At 36.2% G+C, this 26,924-nt stretch overlaps 1 protein-coding gene across 1 annotated transcript; it reads left to right on the top strand.

Annotated features, from left to right (window-relative positions):
* LOC108723510 (homeotic protein proboscipedia) lies at window positions 1–26,924 on the top strand. The gene is made up of 3 exons (XM_018449327.1): window positions 1–526; window positions 24,580–24,722; window positions 24,940–26,924. Exons 1-3 carry the CDS (start codon window positions 1–3, stop codon window positions 26,833–26,835), a joined length of 2,565 nt encoding a protein of 854 aa, XP_018304829.1. The 3' UTR covers window positions 26,836–26,924.

The raw sequence follows: 26,924 nt of genomic DNA, 5'->3' as shown, positions 1-26,924 counted from the left end.
ATGCGTAGCAAGCAACAAACGTTGGTACTTCCCGAAGAAGATCTGCGCCAACCGCCATTGTCCAGCTCTCGCAATCTGCAGCTTAGCAATCATCTTCAGAATTTGGTCCACGCGAGTAAAGAGCTATCGACCGTGAAGACGAGGCCGACGACACCCGTCCTGGCGAACGACGGAGGGGGCGGCTTCTGGCTGGCCACGGTGGCCACGGGGGCAAGTACCCCAGCCGGGCTGCCCCCGCACGGAACTCATCATCCAGTCATGGATCCAACATGTGGATCCGCCGAAACCGGCTTCATCAATAGTCAGCCCTCCATGGCTGAATTCATGACGGCATTGCCACAATTAGCTGGGGATAGTAGCCTAGCACACTCGCCGGGAACCGGTGGTTCCATCAGTCCTGGTGCTCATCATCCTGCGTATCATACCATGATGGATCCCCATGGTGTCGCTGACCCGTCGGGTGTCAACGTTCCTGAGTATCCCTGGATGAAAGAAAAGAAAACTACTAGGAAAAGTAATCAGCAAGGTAAGTCATCAAATTATTTAAACAATAGTAAAAAAATTAATCCAGAAATGTTTAAAACCAATAAACGAATAAGGCCATATTCGATCAAGTGAACAAATAAGGCCTTTTTCGCTTATTTTTACTCAAAACTGTTTAGTTTCATAAGTCATCACATAACTGTTAGCAAAAAAAAATAGTTTTAGGAAAATTAAAGCTTTAAAAAATAATAAAAAACGGAATTCTTTCAATTACCATCATTATATAAAGACAACGCATTATAATTATAATATTATAATATATTCAACGAAAAATTACTATACCCTGTACCAATTATTTTTCTTGTTATTCATTAACAATAATTAATAATTAATAATTTTAAAACCAAGTATTTATTTAAAATTTATTACTTAAAAATCGTTTAAAATTTATTACTTAAAAATCGAGTCAAGTATTTATTTAAAATTTATTACTTAAAAATTATGTTTATTGTATAGATTATATTTAAAAACCTTAGCGAGTCGAGAATTGAGAGAAATAGATTTTCTGATCTTCATTATTTCTATTAAAATCTATATTGAGCAAACATAATAATGAAATTTGTCAAAAAAATATAGTGACAAACGTGAATGTCAATTAACGTGGCCATTAGGATTCGGCATGCCATTTACAACATTAGGAGTCTATTGGCTCCTCACCGCTACATTGTGGTTCACCATGGGGTGCCTATCCGACGGCTAATAACAGTTTCAAGCCGTTCGTTTCCTACTAGCGATGTGGCACATCTGGAACACGTCTGGAACGTGTCAATACCACAGATTTCTAGACATTTACAAATATTTAGATAGCCAATTATGATATATTATCATCTGAACAAAATATGGCATCTAGATGAAATAAAATTTTCGAAAACAGAAAGTCAACATATAGCTTCTGGACAGAATTATGCTTTTTAATTTGTACAATTCGCTCATTTGTAATTTACAATGTACTGTATAATTTACATGTAAAATTAATGTGTCATATGCCAAAAAATACGTTCTACATACTTCATTTATGTATTGCATTTATTATTATATTTAATGAAGACTTAATGAAATCCTGTATAGTATTTCTATACAGAAATAAACGTGTCGTGAATTAACTTCGCTATGTTATGTCGGAAAGATATCTGCAGCAATTATTTTTCCAACAACTTGTTGGATATTGCGAGGCTAATCGAGGACCAACCGATAAATTTATGGAGAGATTCACGATATAAATTTATTGGTCTCCAATAGCCTTACAATAGCTAACAAGTTGTTTGGAAAACGAGTAACCTGCACACATATTTTCCCGAGTTAGCATAGTGAAATTAATTTGCAAGGCTTTTAATTACTTATACTTTTATTACAATATTTTTAAATACAATAAATAATGATAAACGGAATGTAGACTATATCTTTTTAATGTGCATTAATTTACACGTTGAATTACATGATACTCCACGCGTCATTGAAGCTCATATAATAGTGGATAGCAATACAATCCGAATAAGGGTTGACTAACTTTATGGGCCACTAGGGTCACCGTTCGGTAACGTCCGGGACCCTACAGACGTCTTGGTCTATTTATCTATCCCCGTTTCTCTCTTTCTCACATCGATCTTGCGTCTACAACGGCGATTTAACGTCGTGCCGACTCCAAAACGTGGTCGGTCCGTCCGCAGGACACGTCGGAAGATTAAGTGTTTGGCACGGAGGTTAACCAGCCGCTGGCCAGGCGGTAACACGCGGAATCATCTGTAAATTGAGCCCAGGACTAGCGGGAGAGAGCGTCGGGACGGCCATAACTCACATGGGGTGCCGCCACCGACGCCTCGTACACGTCGGCTCTTTGCTTTCAACTACCGTGTTATCCCTTATCGCGCGCTGCCTCGGTCATCTCTTTGTGATTTGCGAGTCTATATATAATAATCATGCACATCTTTATAATTATACTTCTGACAATGAGAGCGTACAAAAATTGCATATCTATGAAAATTTTAATCTAATTTTCTAAATATATAATTTAAAAAATTACGTCTTGTATGCTGTAATAATATTAATAAAAATTTTATATTAGACTTATTTTTCAGTTTTTGATTGAATTTATCTTATTTTATTTAAATGTATATTTCTTTTTAGTTTTAATCATATCTAAATTTCCATGAATTGTAGCCAACAGAAATTAAACTCATTATCTTATTATTACGATTTAACTGTCGAACCCTCATTAATGAATTTCTATCCAAGACGGCGCTATCTCCGTTATGAGGATGGCGTGGTCTACGAAACCTTAAGTAACATCTCGTCTTTTCGTATGTGTCACCATGCTGCTCGTATTAAATTTCAATCTGTTACATCTACGTGCCCTCCAGCTGAGATGTTTTAGTTCGGGAACGCCGTGGATGGGACGATGAAGGAGAACGTGGTCTGATTAGTTGAGTTATTTGCCAGGAGAAGAGGCGCGACCGACGTTCCATGCTTCGTCGGTAATTCTTGCTGGATACCTTTTCTACAAAAAAGCCACGAATCTACGAGTGTTTTTCCCGACGCCTTGTTCCAGGCGTCTCATCAGTCACGTCGGTGGGTGCCAAAGCAGAGGCGTCAACCCAGCAGACTCCTCCAAGACGCCGATGTGTCAATTAATCCCTGCATCCCTCGGGATAGGACTAGGCTAGAAGCTGGATTATCATCATCCTCACGCCGCTATCTTCCGTCTTTCGTCTTACACCCTCCTGCGGGACGGCCATTTTCGTGGCCGAACTGCTTCTTACTAAACTACGTCGGGCTACGTTTCCGTCATTAATTAATATAGCGGTGATACTTGATGTCACTAATAGTCTAGCTTGATGTTCGCAAAATTGTTAAATAAAATTATGATATAGTTTTAGACTTGTGTGAAAAAATAACGGGAACGAGGATATAAGAGTGGATTTTCTAAAAGCCTATGGCGAGACACAAATATCGGTAAGCGAAGAGAAACTGAGGGAAAGGAGGGCATAAAGACTCGATAACGAAAGAAGGGTGGAAGGAATTGACTATACTTGGCAATTCCATGATATAGGTGATTGAGTGAGCAGGGCTTTACCCTTCGGGTAAGAGCGCAGTACGAAAAGAACGGAGCATCTAATTTAAAGATTCATTGGCAAGTAAATCCTCACTGAATTAGAGATAACTCTCCTAGAAAATCCCAGCTACTATGATATTCCACAATCCGCTGTCTCTACCATTGCTCATGGGAAAGAAAAGAGTCTTATAACGACAATATTCATAAAAATAAATTCAATGTATAATAAAATACACCGAAAATAATCTGTTTTATATTTGCTGATATAAATGATAAATCTGTGCCAATCACGTTCTTCCGATAAAAAATACTGTTCGTAATATATTATAAATAAAAATCATTTTATTATTAACTTATTATTAATTGTTCTTAAATCAATGGTGACATAGGTATAAATAAGTTTTATATTGCTTCTAAATTTATTAAAGAATCGGCAGATTAAAGGTTATGTATATGCAATATGTTTGATATATGCTTACAAATACATATTACAGTCGCTATCATTCAAACAGCGAGGAGTGTTAACAACCGTTGTGCGCGATGATTGCAAATATTTGATGCGGAGTCCGTTCAATCTGGCAAGACGAATTATAGAAAGGAAGAAACGTAATTCTCATACATTCTCATACATACAATCTTTCCAACTTGCACATTGGCGCAAAACATCTGGAAGAATAACGCCGCATAAAATATTCCAGATTATCCCCCAAACCGTCTAAGTATAGTATACGCTTCACAGCTGCAGCAGAGGGTTTCAGTAGCAAGATGCGGGTGGCTCACCCGTTTGCACAAAGCTCAAATAATAAACACGGTATAACAAATTGATAATCTGAAACCCCATAATCGTACGCATGTTTCGGCCCGAAATCTGTAGCCCGGCACTAAAAGAAGTTTCCACGCTCGTTGTTACGCCAAATGGAGCGCTATAAAAGCGTGGGGTTCGTATCGTTGCACTTATCTCTGTCTTTCTCTCTCTCTCTCTCTCTCTCTCTCTCTCTCTCCCCCTCTCATCCTTTTTATTATCATTCCCTCTTGTTCCAAATAAAATTGTAAATTGTACGTTACAATTTTTTTAGAATGAAAAGAGATTTTTACATTATTAATATTATGATGGCATAAATAAACTATTAATCTGTCTTCTTTTTTTTGTGGAGAAGATAATATAATATAATATAATATAATGCAAAATATATATATACACGGGGAGAATTTTCTTTTAAAATTTTCCCTGAAAATATGGTAGTTGTGGTACAATACAATATTTTAAAGATTTTTACCATGCACTTCAGTAAAATTAATCAAACTTATTTTATACTTTATTGTAGTTTTATCAATGAATGAGAGAGATTTACATTAAAATTCTTCGAAATACAATGTTGTCCCACTATCATATTTTCAGGATAAACTCTAAGAAAAAATTCTCTCCGTGTATAATACATACACGATCAGGAACATAATACGAACCAATCGGTGATATTCTACGATGTTCCATAAAGAAAGTGAAACAACCGCGATTTTCTGCGACAATAATAATTTTATGCAAATGTTCGAAGGTGAAGCTCTCTAGAATGGCGACGATATTGTCAGATAGACATCTCTCGCCATGCTTTTCGTATTTTCCCCTTTCTAGCAGGGAATAAAAGACATTTGAGAGTTCCTATATCTGTTATTCTACTCGTAAAAGGAAAGGAGGTGTAAAAATTTACAAAAAAGGCGATAACGTATGCCAGAGGGTCAACTATAAATCGTAAAAATAAACATCTTATTGCCATTTAAAAATCTTATTTCTCATTAAATGAGCTAGTGACATTGTTAATAATCACTCTAATTATTTGTGCTAATTCTGTGTACAACGCGAAAAATTATATTAACATTTTTTAGTCACGTTAATTGAAAGTAAAATCTGCTTTCACTAAATTTCTCTGATTTGTGTAATACTTACATTCTTTCTAATATAAATAATCCTCTCACTTTGTCTGCTTCACAATATTTTTGTATTAAATACATAATTTTGTATTAAATGATTTTTTTTATATAAATGCTATTATATTTAGACGAGATATAAAAATTTTTTTTACAGAAATAACAGAATTTCTAATTTGTTTAAAAAGAAAGTTTAAAATTACGTAACTTGAGTACACTGATCTCTCACGATCTGTATTTAAAGAATTCTGACTGCCAGTTTAATAAATTGCCAAACTGTTTATAAATCGTTTAAGCATTAACATGGGATGGGAGTGAGAATCTGAAAGGAACTTGAGCCATAGAGTAAAGGGAGAGACGATGAGTGCTATGATGGATGGAGAAGTGGACAGGTCACGAATATCACATGACAATAGAAAAAATTGTTATCTATTTTTCTTATATCTTTTATATTTTAAGGTTTTAATATATATAATTTTAGAAACTTTGCATAGTGATATGACCATATGACTAACATTTTCGCATTTTAAGAAACAGTTCAACCTAATACCTCTGAAGCACAGTGAGGCACAAACAAGATATGCCTTTAACGTGATAGATTACCTACAGCCGTAACTTTCGCAAACCATTAGATATTTCTTATTGTAAATCCGTAGATCTAGATCTAGAGATAGGTGACTCAGCAGGGCAGTTGCCATATTCTTTTTGTCACTGCATCCCGGAAGATCTCGCCCCCGCTCGCGCTTTATATTAAAAATGAACTGTCGCTTCCACTGACGACATGGACGGGTATTTGACTGTACTACCGCTTTTATTTGATAAATCGCGGCGCGACCTCCTCTCTCGGTCATCTGAATTTCTAATGCATTATTTTTCCCGGTCGGAACCATCCGCCTGGCTACGTCGAGTCGCGAGGGTGAATCGCGCCACGCCAGACAGGGATGTCGGATGGCTGAAAGAGCGATTAAGGATAAAGCAGTGGAAAAGCGACCGAAGAAATAACGGTCTGATCCGAGCGAGCTTGGAAACTCCTGACTTTTAGTTATCACAATGATTACCATTAACTTTTATCGTAATTTGAGTATCACGTAATCGTCGAGAGAAAGTTGGATTATTTCGAGCAATCACTTGGCACGCTTCACGTCTGATTAGACTTTTGCCAACCTTCTTTTGCTAGAAAAATAGGGATCAACAAGTTTGCAATGATTTTAACGTTTCATAACAGGTAATATACTGTCTTCAATGTTACCTGTCATATTTCTTGTAGATTTGCTGCGGTCCACTCGGATTTCGCTGTAAACTTTCTAAACGATTAATCAAACTATAAAATTAGAAAAAAGTATTTTAGATATCTTATCAATACGTAATATCGAGTGAAATACAAATATAATTTTAATATCGTCACTTCAATTCTAGACACATGTATAAAATAATTTGGAAACTGTTCTACCTCCTTCCTACCTGTTAACCCCCTCTTCTTTCTGGAGTGGATCAACCAAAACCTGTTGCCTGTAATGGGCCTCACAGAGCGATAAAAAGTTTTCAACTCTACAGAAGCAAAAGCCTACATTTCTTCTTCGCCGACAGTTTAGCTTCATAATGCAAAGTCGCGAGTCATTCGGTGATCAAAGTGCCGCGCTCTCTCTCTTTCTTTCTGTTGGGTGAGTGGGTACGCTTTCAAAAGCTATTCTGACGTTTCTTTGAGTCGCCATCAGATGTAACATCAGGACATTGACACAAGGAAGCACCGTTTTGCAAGACAAGAGACGGTAGGACCACAGCGAGCGAGGTGATACGACATGTCCTTTTGATTCGTTTCAATGATGGAGAGAATTGCATCCTTTGGGTGAGCAAAGTGCATTTGAATTGCTGCAGGATCAGACCTCAATTTATAATTTTGCGATTTTAATTTAAGTTTGTCGACAATTCAATGTAAAAGAAACAAAAAACAAATTTCGATTTTTTTTTAATGGTAAAAAAGCAATCTTTATATCGCGCGCGAGAATTATTTATAAACATTCGACGAATTCATGCAGTTTTTAATGCAAGGACTGCATTAAATCTACAAATTACCGTAGACGCGGTTTGTCCAAAATCCTTTTTCGTTAAATATTGCCAGTCTACAGACAAATAATGCATTAACACAGATTTAAAATTAACTTGACAATTTTACGTGGACGTTTACAACCAGTGTGGACTATAAGTACTTTAGGGTACATTAGCCCCGAAAGCAATGGAGAGCTCACCCTACCTTATCTTCTTTTCTTTCGCGAAGACAACGCACGGTTACGCTAGGGTGGACGCTGTAGGTCTAACGGAAAGAGAGAACAGTAGGAAGAGAGTGGGGGCAAAGGGGAAATCGTCGACAGAAAGGAGTGGGACTGTCTAGAGTAATTAGCTAGCCAGACCAAGCCAATATCGCGCTGAAAGATTTTCAACTCCCCGACGTCAACTTGGAACCGTTGCGGGAAAATCCGGCTCGAGCCACTCTGTTTATAAAATGTCAGAACGTCAATAAAAAGTCATGCTACGTGAAGCATAGATAATATCAAGGGAAAAAGAGAGAGACAGAGAGAGGAAAGTGAATGGAAAATTCCGTAAGTTTATTAACAACTTAATTGTACAAAAAATTGCTAGTAGGTATTTCCGATTCCCCCTGTGTCGTTTCAGATAACTGTGTACAAAAGTCTTATACCAAGAATCCCAAGTGACCTTCTTCTGTAACACTTTTGAGGAAGCTTACTTTCTTCTTGAGAAGAAAAACATGAGTATCGCGATATCTAACTTTCTTACACAATTCGGTAGATCTAAATTAGTATATAGGTATAGAAATGTTTGTGAATTATATTCTTTATATCTGTCTTACATATATTATCAGGTATTCTTGTTATATAGAAAAAACAACTTGTTTATTGCAGTAGAACCGTTTGATTTCTAACATACAATACATATCAAAATCACCACTTTGCTATTAATTATTTAATATTATATTTAATGTATTAATAAACTATTTTTTTTCTCTGTGTATATTCCTGTATATCTTCTTTAGTTTTTATTTGAATAACGTTACTATAGGATTAAAAATCTATATAATGACAATCTTATGCCTTTGTTGTTATACGTTAAGCAGTTTAAGACGAATTATTTAAATTAAGATGAGTTGCGACTGCATTTTTCTATTAATAAACGAGCTGAGGATCAAACGTCTCCGCTCGGTTGTTCCTTTACGTCTGTATTTTCTTCACGGAATGGTCGAATAGAATCCTTAGGCATGGCAAAATAATGGAAAGAACAATTCCGGAATTAGATGTTAGTGCTCAGGTTCAATCGATTGTCAGGATGACAGTCCAAGCATGACTCGCGAATTCGTAGGAAACCTCCCGCGCGAAACTCTGTACACGCTGGACGTGGCTGACCAGCCGGCCGACTGACGGACGGCTGACTGCCTTTCTGATTGATGATCGCTACTGGACTCTCTCCGCCGCCATGCATACCCTACCAACACATCCTCCTCCGTCCTTCACAGGCATCCACCATCCCCCGAGCGTAGCGCGAGTGCCAGCCTTCACCCTCTCCGTTCGCTGGACGCGTCGACTCATTCCCAGAATCGCACCTCTACCCTAATCTTTTTACGTTGCTCGGATAACACCTTGTTCTCGAGCCAACTCACTCTAGAAATGCAAAGTTTAAATTGTGGCTTGATATTATTAATACATTGATAAATATTGCTATCTGAAATAGCCAAGATGTATATCACATAAATTTAAAAATATATATTGTACATAAAAATTATTATTTAAACGATAAATATTTTGTTATTTGTTAAATTCATTATTATATCGATTTTTTTTACAGCATACTTAAAAAATACAGAGATCTTATTATAATCTTTAATAGAGAATAAAACTGTATATACTGTGTATGTGTGTAGGTATATGTTATATACATGTATGTATATATTAAAATTAATGAGTATGCTATTTTCTTTATTGATTGCTTGCACGAAAAGATATTTTTATATAAAAATATATCAATTATTAATATACTAATAGCAATTAATATTTTCTTATATAGTTCAATATAAAAATGATAAAAAAAGTGATCAATCGATATCTAAAAAATTATAAATGTATCAAGGGCTAACGAGTCAATAGCTGGTTCTTATGTGCTTATAATTAAAAACTTTTAATAATAAATTCAGATATAATAATTATGACAAACGTTTCGACCTATTATTAAGTCATTTTTAATGTAATCATTTTGTAATTATCACAAACAATCGCAAATATATAAAATTGTTAATACAAGTTAGAGGTTAATATATAAAATCGATCTTTTTTAAACGGATAATTTCGCAAACAAAGTAAAAAATTATATTAAAAATATCTACGTAATAAGTGAAATGCTATGCAAATTTATATAATATATCCATAATTATATCATGACGCAATAATTTACAATAGGAATAAAAGATATTCCAAAAGATAAACCGGAAATATGTGGTTTGAACGTGACAAAGCACGCCCATACTATTTAACTCTTAATCGAGTAGAATTCGCGTATGGATGACCCGACACGACCAGCGAAGGAGCAGTTACAAGTGAATGGATCCACCCTCATACCCCGCAGCGCCCCACCACCATGTAGCCCATCGCCCACTTCCTTTCATTGGGAGCAATATTTCTTTTCGCGAGTCCCCTCACAGGGCCTTTATCTAACAAGGAGCAAATCATTTCCCTATTATTTGCTCGCTATCGCACTCTCGCTCTTCCAGACTTCCTCTTCTGGATTCGTTTTACTCGACCGAGTATTCGGGCTCTTTATCCCCTCTTTCTTCCACTTGTCGTAGCGTTTTTCTCGTCGCTATATTTCTTGGAGACCATCCAAACCTTTCCATTGCGGTGCTTTTACTCTACTCGGTACTTATTTTAGAGTTTTATTTCATATATCTTCGTTTTGCTTCGTCTCCACTTCATATATTCACATTAATTTAAAGAATGTTACTAATAAGAAATAGGAATTAAAGGTCCATAACGGTCGAAGCTGGATCTTTGTTGTTTAAATAATTCAATATGATTTTATTATATATATATATATACAATATATATACATACATATATAGGTATATAATATTTGTAGTCATTTTGAACTACACGCCGAAATTTTATCGGACTTAAAAGCGCAACTAAACTATTGAAATATCACAATTAAATTTTGATGCTCAATAGGCATCTATTAAAGAAATCTAGCATATTAAGATTTCTTTAATAGATGCCTATTACGCATCAAAATTTAATTGTGATATTATTTTAGTAGTTTAGCTGCGTTTTAAATTCCAATAAAATTTCGGCGTGCAGTTCAAAATGATTACAAATACAGTATATATACATGTACATATATAAAAATTCACATTGAATTATTTAAACATCAAAGATCCAGCTTCTTTCATTATGGGCCTTTAATTCCTATGTCTTATTGGTTGTGTTCTCACATGTATAATACGGTCCAAGATTCTTATTGTTTAAAAAATATTATAATATTTCATTTCTCTCTCTCTCTCTCTCTCTCTCTCTCCCCTCTCTCTTTCTCTCTATCTATCTATCTATCTTAATGATTATATATTGAAGCAATATACTAGCTCTGGATATACTGTATTAAAATAAAATAAACTTTATGTTTTATCGTATTTGTATAAAACTTCCTTCGTTTCAATGAAACTGAATAAAGGAGGCTGGAACAAAGCTTGAAATTCTACTGATCAATCCCGAGAAGATAACTTTCCGTTCGCGGCATTTCTCCCTCGACAGAAGTTTTCTCTCGTAAAGTTTTCCTTTTCCTTTTCCTAAACATGGATTTAATAGCATTTCTTTTTTACAAACCTTCAAATTATATTGTACAATATCGTCTAATATTCTGCAAATGTGTTTACACATACTTCCCGAGTTATCACCGTGTAATTATAAATTTTTTTATCAAAAATGTTAATGTTTGTGGTAATAATATATAAATGTAAAAAACATTTCTTAATTTATAATATCACTTTTACGATAGAAAAGGAATGATTCAATCGTAATGAAGTTCCTACACACCCTACAGAAAGTACACGAAGCTCGCAAGAGAGAATTGATCTCACGATGGTGTTTGAGTCAGTCTAAAGGGTTGGCCAGTGGTCGGTTTAAACAATTATCACGAGGGTTGACCACGTGCAAGAGTCGACACGGGTGGTAAATTATTACACACGGGGTTGCTTAGGACGTACTGGACTCTCTAGAGCTCCAGAGTTCAGACCACATTAGCATTATCACTAAAGATCAAAATCTCCTAGAAGTTATTTTCTAATAAATTTTTAAATATATGTTAACATTAGATAAGAATAAAACATAAAATTGTATTAAATATTAAAAAATATTTTTTTAACATTTTTATTAGGAACAGGATACAATAATCGCTTAAAGTACTATTGAGAGTAATTAATGTATATTTTTTACTTCAATTAGTATTGTATATTTTTTTACTTCAATCAGTCTAATATTATGTATAATTATAAAACAATGTAAATACAATTTATTTATATACGGATACACAATAATAGCAAATTTTCTGATCTTTTATTAATATGTTGTGTGAAATACATTATTTTATACGAAATCCTTATACGTGTAGAGAATCAATTCCAATACAAGTACTACATGTTACTATTCATCCTCTTACTGAATTGCGCTGCATAAGAATCGCACGGAAAGGAGTTGTGCTCATAAATCCAGTCGCGCTAGAGAAAACTTGTATATCTCCGTTCCCCGAGATGAAGGGTGAGACACAGGGCGAGTGTCCTTTATAGCATTGTTAACAACTAATGTATGCGGCTCGGATCTCCAAACCCTCTCGCATTTAACATTCTTTAACATTATTATACACATGGCGCCCGTCTGAGTACTCTCCATGTGTATCCATCCTTCCTCTCCGTCACCCTCTATCCCAAGACCGACCCTTCGTGCCCTCCGGGGCCGATTTTTGTCAGTTTTATTTAACTGCAACCACTGAATCCCTTTTCCATCCTTTCCTGCTTTCTTTCTGTTCTCGCACCCTTTATATCTTCGAGACGAGAAGCTTTCTCTTTCTTTTTTTTAAGATGCCAGGCACGTTTTAGGACTTACGATCAGCGCCGTAATTTCGACGAACAAGTGGCGCTTACTACTTTCTGATGCGACTTTAGGAGCGCACAACGAGAGACACTTGGAAATAATATATCCTATAAATAATCTAGCTGATGTAATGGACTCTAAAATCTGAATATAGTCAATAATAATTTGAAAAGTTATTTCATGTCTTGGATAATTTTATCTTGGAACTAGAAAATGTATACTATGATCCGTATTCATACCTTATTTTTATCAATAAATTCACGTATTTATTTCTTATTTATAAATAAGCACATTAATTGATAAAAGTGAAATATAAATATGAATTTATGCATACAAATTTTTTTTACAAAATCTAGAGAAAAAATTAAATGGATAAAGAAATCGGACCATTAGCAGTCGCGCGTTCTCGTAATCATTGTTACTATTCTTGCCGATTAATTAATCGCCATGTTCAGCGGAAATTGATAATTAAAACTGCTTTCGAAACGGTTCTTTTGGCGTTTCGCTGTAAGTCAATCATGTGATTTTGTAATTACCTGAAATGCTGGTGTACAGTATAACGAACGTTCTTAAGAAATTCATGTAATTAATAACCCACTCGTCTCATGATAAAACGAAGAAAAAATCAGAAAAGGAAACCTTGCGTTGCCGCTGGGTCGAGACTAATTAAAGGTAACTCGTAATATTAGTTAATTTATTGCTGGCTGCGTATAAACGTCACTTCCTATTGGCCGCGCGGACGGCCTGATGCATGTTTAGAACCAAACTTCTCTTTCGGTAGACGTTTTTCTCGACTAATTCGAATAATCGGCAAGATTTCTGTTCATTCGTTATGTCAGGCATAATAACTCATAGTAACGCGATTAATGAAACGTGTTCTAAGTTTAGTTTTGCTTTTACATACATGGCAGGCAGAAACTGAATTTCGACAAATTACGTTACGCATTATTTTTACGCATAAAAAGTACATACCAGAACTATATTTCATACTATACATAATGCTTCATAATTTTCTCTTTTTGATATTTTCGCCATTTGTAATATGATTAATAATTTTAATTTTACCTCTTATAATAGAGCTAGGATTTAGTTGCACATTTCGGCCGATTTTCAACTTGGTTCCTGCCCCTCACTTCACCAACCATGCCGATCGACATTTAAGCTGCGCGCAGGTTGGTGAAGTGAGGGGCAGGAATATATATAAATCTCAGCTCTGTCTTATAATATAGTTCACCTCTTATAATGCACAATGCAACGCAAATTTATTTATTTTTTTATATATCAAAGATGTATTGATATGTTATATATTAGATATATTAATTTTTTTGCGAGATGAGTTTTCAATTAGAATTATTTCAATAAAAATTGCTATTAATATTATTTGAAGAGTAATGGTAAATTTTTATGTAGCTGATACTTAATCAAGAAAACAGTAATATTTGATTAGTAGACGATAGTCAAATATGCCCATAAACACACGTATGTGAACTTGGGAAAGAAAACGGCGTGCACAAATTGCTCATGGTTATCGACCGTACTTCTCTTTTCAAACGAGTCGACCCAGCTGACAGACGCCTAATTACTGCGATATTGATCCGTCGAAACTCGAAACATCGCGTACGATTCTTCATTCTCTCTAACACGACTACGCGTAGAATATCGTCCCCAAGTTAGTCAATGTATAAATAATATCATGTGAATATCTGCTTGTGTATATAATAATACAGCTACATAATACATATTTAATAAAACTTGATATTCAGTATCTAAAATTTATAATAGTTCAACATCTTAACGTTCTGACCGTTATGGCGCTTCTTAATTTAAAGCATTATGTTTAACATTAGCGGTCTTTCAATCTTATTAAAATTATTTGATCTATTAAATTATTAATGTTATAATAAGTATAAGGATATATATTAAAATATGCGAAAATTTAAGGTATAATGCATATAATATTTACTTAGTTGAAAATTATTAATACATTATAAAAAGTACAGTTTACATTTTAATAATAAGGTAACCGAGTCCTATATGGCCTATCTAAGCTATGCGATTTTTTTCAATTTTTTGCTGAGTCTAAAATTGAAAATTGATGGTCAGATTTAAAAGAAAAAATATTTCTGAACATTAAAAAGAATATAAGACATTTTCAAATATTTACAAGAGTGTTGTGAAAACTTTAAGAAAAAGTAGCATTCAGATAATATTGGGTACATACATATGTATCCAATATGGTCTAAATATATATTTTTTCTTTTTTATAAAAAATGTTAAAGAAATAGAAAATAAAGTAAAACCTAATGTTATTTTTATAAGATTATAAGTTTATTTGTTTATTTATTAATACATTTACTTATTGACATGTAAGAATACACAAAAAACTATTTTCCAAACAATTGACTTATCTACTCATTTACTTATTTCCACAATGATTAGCAAATAATTAGAATTTATGGTCCAGAATAACAAAAGTATCTAATAAAAAATAACCGATGTATGTACACTCAATATGTCTAACAAGTAACACTACCAAGTGTTAATCACCGATCGTCTTGAAATTTGGTCTACATATTCTTTAATGGAAAATATTTGATACGTATTTTTTTATATCGGCTAAAAAACATTTTAAGGGGGCTAAAAAAATGTTTTAACATTGTAAAAACTACTATCGCAACGTGTATATTGTGTCACCGTAAAAATTTTTTAATATATAAAACAAGAAACAAAAAACAAAAAAACACAAAAAATAACAAAACTAAAAAAAAATAAATAAAATTAAAAAAAAAATGGGGTCTATAATAGCACTGCAACCTCCTCGCGGTAGACCCTGGAAACTACTATCACAGTAGGCTAACTGCAGGCAAAACAAAGAAGTGTATTTTAAAATAATTATTTATTCTAATTTTGAAAATCTGACTCCAAGTTCGTATTAAGCGACCCCAAAAACACCAGTATTCACATTCTTATGGAAATTAAACAATTTCTTGAAAATTCGTCAGCCATATTGGATACGACATTTTGAATTTTAAAATTCTGACTTCAGATTCGTAATCCCCGATACCAAAAACCCCCAGGTAATACATTTCAGCCAATTTTAAATGTATTTTTCAAACATCCAAGCAAGAAGCCCACGGTGACACAATATACACGTTGCGATAGTAGTTTTTACAATGTTAAAACATTTTTTTAGCCCCCTTAAAATGTTTTTTAGCCGATATAAAAAAATACGTATCAAATATTTTCCATTAAAGAATATGTAGACCAAATTTCAAGACGATCGGTGATTAACACTTGGGTAGTGTTACTTGTAAGTTGGCCATATTAGTTCTATCTTACGAAGAGTTTCCTCTCTTTGTTTATAAACAAAATGTAACAAAAATATAACCGAAATAGTATTATAAAATATAAATACATAGTAAAATATAAATACATAGCTACAATAATATGAACTACGGAAACTAATAACCCTCTCTTGGCAGTGGTAGAAAGCAATTACTTATCTACGAAATATTACATCATACTACAGCATTCTGTATTTTGCTTCACTGACAATAACGGAATGAACAAACTAAGCAATAAATTGATCGAGTCAAACGGACAGCCTGCACGACTTATTAGTGCTATCTGTAGAATTCACCGTGTAATTACCTATTAAACAGCGAGTAGGTCACATATTGGGTCACGTATTACAGCATATATACTTAAAGTCCGGTTATCTTAACACATGATAATTAGCGATGTCTAATAGAAAGATATATTACTAGAACGTAGAAAACTTATGTTCCCTTATCTGTATAAAATTTCATTCTTAAATATACTGTAATTAAATGCTTTGGTATGGTGAGGATATTACGATTCCATCGTTCATTGATGAACTGAAATGTTGGCATTAGTAGTGAATCACAACACGACGATAATCGGCAAAGCCTTTCGCACCTCTGATGAACTGACCACTTTAAATATATAAAAAGTATTTTTCGATAATGTTCAACAATGATATTTCAGAAGATAACAAAGAAAAAAATATAGGTATTCAAACCACACAACAAGACACAGTAATAAAAACAAAACGCTAAACAAGACAAAGTAGGACAGAACAGAACTTTCTGGATATGGAATTGCCATTGTCACATAACGAGGAAATTTTTTCAAAGTATTCGGTCAGAATATCAAGAAGATACAAAATTTACGGGGGTTGGGTTGCAGAAGATGAAAGAAGTAGAGGGGCTAGCTCTTATTTTCTCGCGACGGTTTACATGGACGTTGGGGTAAGCCGCGAAGGATTTAAAATTTGTAAAGATTAAAATAAACTTTTTATCCGGCTGCGACTTCTCGGTCCCAGAGGAGAAGGTGGAGGAAGAGGGGTTGGAGACGACGGCAGTAGACAAGAAGCTTGCTCCGGGACAAGAAGCTCAGAAGAGCTCGGAAAAAGGCGGTCGTAACGCGAATGGAGGATGTAATGAGAATCTCTCAACTCGAACCATAATTCAAAAAATTGTTGAAGGATTCTACGTTCTGTGCCGCAAATTGTCGTGAAATTAGTTTCGAATTTGTTCCTTGGAAGGAGTACGGCACTCGCGATAGAAGTGCCTTAAATATTTATGAGAGCGGAACTAAAATACATAAAATTGTTATTAATATCGATTTTATAACTGTTTGCCCACGCGCTTGAAATATATATACATAGATTGAATATACTTCATCCAAGATTTTAATATATTTAAACCCTGGCTTAACCCAGGATAACGTCCATATGTAATTCTAATTTATTTTTACCCCCAATTTACCTATGTGGTGAAACAAGAGGAAATTGATCCGGGAAAATCAGGAACCGTTATGTATTTTGATCATCACTGGATTATTTTAATCACATTAGTGTTCGAACATCGGGGCACACCGACATCTCGTTACGAAAAGGTGCGCTCACAAAATCAATCTCGCGTCTAATGGAAAGATGGCTTTTCATCCCCCCTGGAGACCACTCCCGTTTCACATACCGAGCACCCTATACCTTAAGTATTACTGTTACTTTTCGGTCGCGTCTTTTCGATATATAATACTATATTTTTTAGCGAAACCTTTTCTCATAAAGTATATTATTTCAAAAATTGTATTTAACATATAACTAAGCATATTTTTTGCATAGAGATTTTCAGTATAAACGTTCTGTTTAATTTTTTCCTAGATATTATAATTTTTCCTTGAAACATTTAAAATGTCTCGTCATTATCGTAACAAATTACTAAACATTGATATTCAATCCGCAAAAAAAAATGATATTATGCGCTAGAAATCGACTTCCTTTGTTATATAAGCCGTTATTTAAATAATATTGCACTAGTAATTATAGAGAAAAAATATGTAAAATGCAAGTGTACACATTCCAAGAATATGCATGCGGAAATAGCAGAATTAGTTCCAACCAATTGCAGATCAATCGCGAAACAAAACACCAATTGACTTGTTTGTCAGGTAGCTTATGTGTACCTTGTGTTGCGTAATTATTTCATGTATGTCATCGGTAAGCATGCTAAACAGAGAGTTGTTAAAAACGGGAAATTTCTTCACTTACAGTTACATAATTATTTGCAAAATAAATATCTTATACAATTGTCATAAATAATATGGCACGTTCTGAACTATAGATGATTGATAATATTGCGATCGACATCAGCTTCCAAGAACTCATCAATACCAAATGATCGTCACGAAATCTCGTGAGTTTTTATTACGAAATAACATCTAATGCTATCACATAGTGAACCCAGAAATATCATTAATCAAAGATCATATCCCTTCAATTATGACTCATGCTACCTCAACTTTTGCGAACATTTTCGAATGAGCTAGGCCAGGCTTACATCTTTAGGTATATACTTGTATATATAATCTTTTATCGCGCGGATCAACATGAGATGCGAAACTGCGCATTCGCCAGTCGTGCACGAAGAAGTCGAATGTGCCTCGTCGTACCACCCCAATGATTGCAGGTTGCATCGGCAACGCCTTCTGACGTATCCAGCCAGTCTGAACCACGCATATGTACGTTTTGCCTTTCTTTCACCACGGGAGAGATCCCTGCGTCCAATTTTCTTGCACGAAGGGCCGCTCGCCGTCTCGCCCACCATAATCACAGGTTGGCGAACCTGTGCACGTCCAATATGGCCGCCGCGGTGGTTGGTGCGGAGCACCAACGTTGCCGTGTCTTCGGCAGCACCAAGCCAGAGTACGGCGACGGCGACGGCTCGCGATGTTGCCAACAACTTTTTTCGAACACGCAAATCTTCTCGTGCCGCTTTTATATCTTTTTCCTACCATCACCGTTCTTCCGTTCTTGTATTTCTATCCTTTTTCATGCTTCCTCTCCCTCTCTTTCCTTCTTCTTTTTGTCTATTCTACATGCTAGCTAGCTCGGCGACTCCTCTCTTTTTCCGTCATTACAACAAGATAACTATATAAAAAGTTATGCTAATATCTGAAGTGCTATTATACCAGACAAAAACCAAGTCAGAAAGATGTGGACATACAATGATATAATCATGAATCAAAGCGAACAAAGACTTCGTGATAATAAATATGACTATATTGTTCTTTATTAAAATTAACGCTAAACTATGATTAAAAGAATGCAAAGCCAGTATTTTGCATTACTCTTCTTTAGGGTGCCTCTACATAATTCGCAAATCGCAAAACGTAGTTCGCAAATGTTGATGCAGAATGACGATCACCGTACGCAAGACACACAAACGAAAACCAACTGCATGCAATGAAAAAACAAACGCAAATCTTCATTTTGCATCTGCGTTTACGAAGTACGTTTTGCGATTTGCGAATTATAAAGAAATACCTTTACTTTGGAAAAAAATATTTTATATAATCCTAAATATACACAACCTATTTCACTGTTTTACATACGTTATACCTACTAACTCACATCAATATCTCGACTGGAAAATAAGAGCTTTAAATTCAAATATCAATGGCTCAAATTGATTGGTACTTGGTAGTATCAATGTTCTAAATCGTCGCATAATGGTACAATGCTAGAATCAATTCCCTTGAACAACAACCCTATCAGCAAGTGAGGTAGCCACTTGAACGTAGCGATGGGGTTCCAGCCAAACTGGAACAGGAAGGTACGAAATATTTTGCGGCCGTGGTCGGTGGTCGGCCGCAGTTCTTGTTTTGCTCACTGTTAATTGATTATAGCTCGTATCCAACGCAGAGGCCGCAACCCCCGACAGCCCACCAAAACCAAAGCAGCCGAGAGCCCTTCCTGCCAGCCATTCCACTTGGACTCCCTTCATTCTGTTCCCGTGCGTTTAGTTTTGTTCATTGCCCCTCACCCATCGTTGCCCGTCCTACGTCTTGGTGTAAATCTGTAATGAGCCACAGTTTATGCCGATTCCACCTTCTAGTCTTCCCTCGCTTATCCGCCACAAATTACCCAATGGCGCATTAAATACCTACTTTATTCTTACGCGATGAATAATTCTTCCATTGCTTCAAACAAACGCTGAACATTATAATGTAAATTTTTTTGTATTAATACTATTTCCAATGTCAATTTGATTTGAAGTATAAAATGGGAATTGAAAACTGATTTTTCGATTTGTAAATATTTGCTAATCCAAATTCAATAAAATGTAAAATTTTATAATATATGTTGTTTATACATAAATATTATTGATAAAAGAATTTTATTGAAGCAATACATTTGATATAAATTTTAAATTAAACAAATTATTTTACTATCATAAAATTGTGAGGCGGTCCAAAATTAATATTACATTTATTAAGATGTTATACAACTATACGGTATTTTAAAGCAGATCATTCCCTAGAATATAGATTTGCAATGTTCGGCGAGCTTAAAACGCTGGAAGGCATCCGAAACGATCAAAAAGTTATCGATCACGGTAACCTTCCACGCTGACCGCCGTCTACCTGTTTCGGACACGTCAAAGCACGGACATGGAGCCGGCTGTCTTCTCGTTTGTTTCAAATTCTCGTCACTCATTTTTCATACGTTTACACTGCCGACGCCGCCGCCGTCGCGCCGCCGCAGGTTCCTCTCGATACTAAAAGAATGAGAGAAAGAGAAAAAGAGCGAGGAGGAAGACGGAGGAAAGAATGGGGAAAGGTGGAGAAGAGTGAAGAGAGGAAGAAGTTGAGAACGGAACGAAGAGGGGTAATCGTTCTCTTCTCCACGCTGTTCGAAATAGTGGTTCTTTCCGCCCTTTGTTCTTCCTCGCAAGTTTTCTTCCTTCAGACGCGGGGGGAAACAAAAGACAAATTACAGAGACGCCCGTCATGTGACCCTTCCCACCTGTCTATAAACGACCTGGTCCAGTCCAGAGAAAACGAGAGCACACCGAAGGCGGACACAGGAGGAAAATCTGTGATCCGGACGACTTGGTCGCATGTGTAAACTACTTCTCGATTGAAGATCTGCTTTTTCTTCTTGCCTTTGATGATCGTATTTCGCTAGAACATATTTCTTTATCATTCAATGAGAACATCTACGAATTAATCATAAGTGCAATGGAGTAATGCAAAAATTAAAAAAGAAGCGGAGGGCATGAGAATTTTACCAGCTGTTCCTAAATATTCGAGCAAAGACAAAAAAATGAAAGAGACACGAACAAATGGAGAGCAAAATTGAATAATTACGTTATTTTCTATAATTTGTTTTTATGACAAAAAATTTCAAAAATAGTTTTTTTTTATAAACAGCATTGATAGCTTTTATTGCTATTTTTAAAGATAAATGTAAAAAAAAGCGTTGTGCTAAAAATATCATCCTAAAAATTATATACCTTTGATATAAAAGTAATATCTATTATATTAAAAAAATGATCACAATTAGTATCTATAATTTAATTATCTACAAATAAAACCTAATCTCAAATAAAAAAAATTGAAATATTGAAACTAGAAATATAGTACGCGAGGATATAAAAAACAAAATAATAAGCGAAACGTTGATAAAATGCTATTGTTTTAGAAAGTTGTTAAACTTTGTTTCATCAAATCTTGCGTTGAGATTAACACATGCTTTTAAAAAAAGTGATAGAAAAACATGGCATAACTTGCGAAGTTATGTTTCATCAAAAGGTTACATTTTAGAGTGTAAACTCATACCAACTTCCTCTTACTTCGATGAGAACGCGCGAAGCGACGGTTGTCAGTTTTGTCACGGACATCAGCATCTGCTTCAACGACGATTGACGAACTATTACATAAATTACATTATAACAAACCTGTTATTTTAATATCATTTTTCACATTTTTCCTTTAACTTCTTTATTATTTCACTATTTTTTCATTAAAATAGAAAAATAGAACGTATTGTGTAAATTACAAAATAAAATTATGACTAAATCGTAAAAAGAATGACTTATTAATTATTTATTATTAATTACAATTATTTTGTAATATTTAGTAATTACTATAATATTTTGAAGCACTCTATGATATTTAATTTTGTATCCCGCAATTTTTACATTGTTATAAAAAAACATAGATTTATAACTTTTAAATAATTAAGAACATTGATGTTTGAATTTGAGTAAAATCTGTATTAACAAAAAACATAATAATTCTTGTGTAAAATATTTGTGGTAGCAGTCTTAACCGGATGAATCCATAGACAAAACTAACAGCGTGATATACGAAAATACAGACTCTATTTTCGTGCTCTATCTTTCTCACCTCGCACACGATCCTGTCAGGTCGCGCTCTTCATTTTGACTATGCCTTGACAGTTCGTCATCCTCTACATCATCTCGCAAGAACAAGAAGCTTGCTAGCAATGCCGACATTTTCGTCCCGAAAAAGTCGTTGTCGTTACAAAGCAGTAACGCTTGTCACTAAATTAAATTAGCAAAGAGTGGTGTGACATGGTATTGTTATTTTACTTACAAATACTAGCAACAATATTTAATTATTGTCAACAAGATCTAACACTCTATAAAATCTCTATGCACAAAAAATACTGTATAATCTAAAGATTTATTTGTGTCTATTAATACTTAAGTATATAAGATACAAATAATTTTTTTATAATAATTTAAAATATCATAAAAATATTTATGCAAGCTCTCTAAAAAAATATTCTTATCTCTTGTGTTATATCGTATATATTTTTATTTAGTAAACGGTTTAATTTATTATATCAGGTAGTTATTTGCCATCCCAAATATTGCTCCGCATTCATCGCCGGATTGAATTAAACTCCTGAAACGATTGAACAGATACAGGGCGTGGAGTGGAGTTTGATCGACAGTTTCGTCCAACCAATCGCAAGACCGAAATGCTGATGAGGCCCACGTCAATCATGCGATACTTTCATCTCGCCACCATCGCCCTCACCCTATGGAAACTCCACGTGCAGGATTTGCTAGGTTCAAAGCTTACTACATCTTCAGTCTACACCTTTCTCCCTCATCCCTGAGTGTCTTTTCTCTTTTCCATTCTTCCTCTCCCTTTCTGACCGTCTCTATCACGTACCCTCCCCGACCTTTTCCAGTCACTATACCTTCCTCTTTTTACCTTTCGTTTTCTCCACATCTTTTTCCTTCCTATCTCGTTCGATTATTCTCTTTCTCTTTCTTCTTTAACCCCTGACGACTCATCCTACTGTCGAACCACCCCTCAGCCACCCTACATCCGCTCGCACGCTATGGGGTAGTTTAGCATCTCGGCCCTACGAAACGAACCACCCTCTCCCTCGCTGCCCCCTTTGCTCCAAACTGCGTCACGCCGTATCGGTTTTTTTCTTCTCTCATGATATGGCAACGCGTAAAAAAGTGTAACACCCCTGATTCTTGATAAAAAAAAAGTATTTTGACATCCAGGTGATCAGTATCACCGATAGAATAAAATATTAGCATAAAATATTTTTTTCACATTGTTGATGTCCACCAAAGTGTTTTTTATGCTCTTAAATGGTAGACAGAAAATCCGAAGTAGTCAGAAAGTAACGTATTGTTGGAAAAAGTTTTTCTAAACGTTCAAAATATACGTTGTTCCTAGAGAATTTGCCAAGACACGTCTTGTTAAACAACGCAAGCTCGGCGAGCCATCAAGTTTGATTGAAATATTACTCCTCGGGGCATGCAGCGAATTCTGTAATTACGATAGGCGGCTATTAATAATTGTTTACAGTTGGGTGGAAATTACTCTTACGCCACATGCCTCAACAAAGTACCGTGAGATACTTGGTCGCTACTTTCTAGAATCTGCTCGAATAAACCGCGATATGCTTCCTTACACCATCCATCCGCCTCCTCCCTCTCATGTTTTCACGTCCTCTCGATCCTGTGTGGCATTCCACTTGTTATCGCGGAACAAGTTTCTTATCCGATAACAATTAGGAGGTGTTTCACATCGACACGGAATAGTGCTGGTGGGAAACTTGCCCAAAAGTTTCTAAGGAGCCCAGTAACTCGCCGGAACAACACCAGAATGGTCCTTTTCGTCACGCGGGAATCTTCGCTTATGCATTGTTAAGGATGTCGTGTCGTCATCCCTTCCTGCTTTCTCCCTATCTCTCTCTTCCTCTCTATAGTCTAGGTTGCTTAAATGATCATTAATTAGGATACCATTTACTTCCTATAACAGACAAAAAGAGAACATCGCTGCGATAAAGACAAAGCGAGTATCGGAGCGCGAAAACTTCATCGTGCTGCAAGAAATAAAACCGAAAATTAAAATGAATGATTTGCATAATGAGTTTCCTGATAAAATCTTTATGATATTTGTAAAATATCTAAATACATGATATCTTACCCTCAATGCAAGAATAAATTATCACAGATAACTGAATTGATCTTATATTAAAGAAAATCCACGTTATGATATTTCGAATTTATATTATTATTTGTAAAAATTGAAAAGAGGATTCTTGTTTTACAGAGAACGGTCTACCAAGAAGATTACGAACAGCTTATACAAATACGCAACTTCTCGAGCTAGAAAAAGAGTTTCATTTCAATAAATATCTTTGTCGACCACGAAGGATAGAGATCGCAGCTTCATTGGATCTTACGGAAAGACAGGTAATAACTTTAATTAAGTAATACTATAAAAATCATTACATCATTTTCATTTTTAATACGTTACAATTATTTAAAAATATTTTTATGTTGCTTTATTAAAAGTGTTACAAAAAACATCTTTCTTTTTTTTATACGGTTGTTGATGCATCATATCCATCGTCTATATTTAATAATTAAAACGTAAATCATTATATAAATATCGCTATCTTCCTCTCAGGTAAAAGTTTGGTTTCAAAATCGACGAATGAAACACAAGCGGCAAACACTTAGCAAGGAAGACGGAGACGAAAAGGATGGCTCCACTTCGGACGGCATGGAAAAACCTAAGAGTGACAAAATGTTATCAGCTGATGATGAAAAGAAGAGTTGTCATAACTGTGATATTTCGGGTGTGGGCGATGTCGGAAGCACTCTTACTGGCGATGTTACCGAGTTAGGTTCTTCCGGTCGAAGAAACAGTAACAACAATAATACCCCTGGTGCGACTAACAACAATAATAACAACAACAACAGTAATCCAGGCTTTAATACGAATAGCAATGGTGCCAGCAGCGTCGGCAGTACTAACAGTGTGTCCAGCTCGTTCGAAAAGATGATAGTGGACGACGATTCGAGATCGCAAGATGGAAGTGAAGTGACATCGCCGAGCGTGACGAAAAAATTGTCGGGTGAAGTGAGAGTGAAGGTTGAGAGTGGTCACAAAAGTCCGAACACAGCGAAGCAACAACAGATCTCAGTGAGCAAGAAATCGCCATCGGCCAGCACGAAGGACATGTGTTCGGTGAACAGCAACGGTGTGCTATTAGCTATGCCGGACTCGACGGTCAGCACGCCGGTACTACCGGGTCAGAATTCCACGAGGAGCCTAACGCCGTCCTCGACCCCCGGTACTCCCGTTTCCGTCCAGCTTCAGCAAGGCAGCCCCCTCGGTATCCAGCAAGCGGCTCACACAGCTTACATGCAGAGACCGCGAAGCTCACCGTCCTCCACGACGTCCTTGCCAGGCCCGATGTTGCACGCCCCTACAAATCCAGGAACGATGTCGCCGCACGGTGGCCGAAACATCTCGAACAGCCAGCAAGCACATTTCCAACAGCAAGGCGTATATCAGCCCACGTCGACTATTGATTATCGAAACGGCGTACCCGCAAATAGACAGAGTATACCTACGGCGTCGCAACAAACTCAGTCGCAAAATAGTTACTGCACCAGAGATTCATATCAACAACCAAGAATCTCTTATCCAAGTGAGGTGAATTCTCTATACGTTAGACAAAATCAAGCGGTGGGCTCGAGAGTAGCGCATCACGTGAGAGCAACGGGCACGGCATCAAGATCAATGTACGGTGCCAATATGCAGTTTCATCAGCAACAGTTGCAGTACGGTAGTACCGGAGAGTATAACGGATATCCTCAAGCTGGACCACCTTATCACGCTTATCATAGAGGTATGCAAGGTACCAATGCGTACAATTCCGGTCAGGGATACTCGGCGACGCAGAATGAGCAGAGCACCGACGGCTATATGACGCCTGGAAATTACGGTTATTCGACCGGCAGTAATTATCATGGAACCGGCGAGAATCTAGCGACACACGGACACGCTGCTGTATCCGCGCAAACCGGACAGCATTATTTCAATGATATCCAACAACAGCAACAACACCCACAACAACATACCGCCGAGGGCTATGTCACTCATCAGCCGCCAATGCATCCAAGTTCCGGCGACTACCGACCCGGGAACAAGTGTCACCCGGGCGCGTATTATGAGCAGACCGCCGGTCAGCTGCACGTTCATCAGGGCGGCGAGGCTTCCAGCATCCCAAATAGTTACGTATCGTCGCCCGATCCGTTTCCGGCGCCTGGCATGACGACAACCGCGACGGCAATCGCAGCTGCTACCGCAGCAGTTATTACGCCACCCGGAAGCGCCGGCCAGACTGACGGTAACAACGAATCCTATGGCAATTATGGGAATTTCTACGGCGAGCCGGTACACACCGCCGCGGCTCCGCCGCCATCCGCTGACAACAGCAATAGCTCGTCCGATTTCAACTTCCTCAGCAACCTGGCGAACGACTTCGCGCCCGAGTATTACCAGCTCAGCTGAGTTCACGAGACCGAGAATCCTTGCCAGCTGGATTGGGGCGATGAGCAATGTCTACTCAACGCTTTATATTGAAGCTAACACATCTACGT

The sequence above is a fragment of the Mycetomoellerius zeteki genome, unplaced genomic scaffold (genome assembly GCF_001594055.1).
Source record: "Mycetomoellerius zeteki isolate Tzet28-1 unplaced genomic scaffold, Tzet1.0 scaffold243, whole genome shotgun sequence".
NCBI classification, from domain to species: Eukaryota; Metazoa; Arthropoda; class Insecta; order Hymenoptera; family Formicidae; genus Mycetomoellerius; species Mycetomoellerius zeteki.
Note: the sequence above shows the minus strand (reverse complement) of the source record. Positions and strands in the feature narration are given on the sequence as shown.

Excerpts from the sequence above, each read along its gene's own strand:
- LOC108723510 (XM_018449327.1), top strand. The coding sequence starts at position 1 with ATGCGTAGCAAGCAACAAACGTTGGTACTTCCCGAAGAAGATCTGCGC. Across the intron at positions 527-24,579 it reads TAGGAAAAGTAATCAGCAAG|AGAACGGTCTACCAAGAAGA; the intron begins GTAAGTCATCAA and ends CTTGTTTTACAG. Across the intron at positions 24,723-24,939 it reads TGGATCTTACGGAAAGACAG|GTAAAAGTTTGGTTTCAAAA; the intron begins GTAATAACTTTA and ends TCTTCCTCTCAG.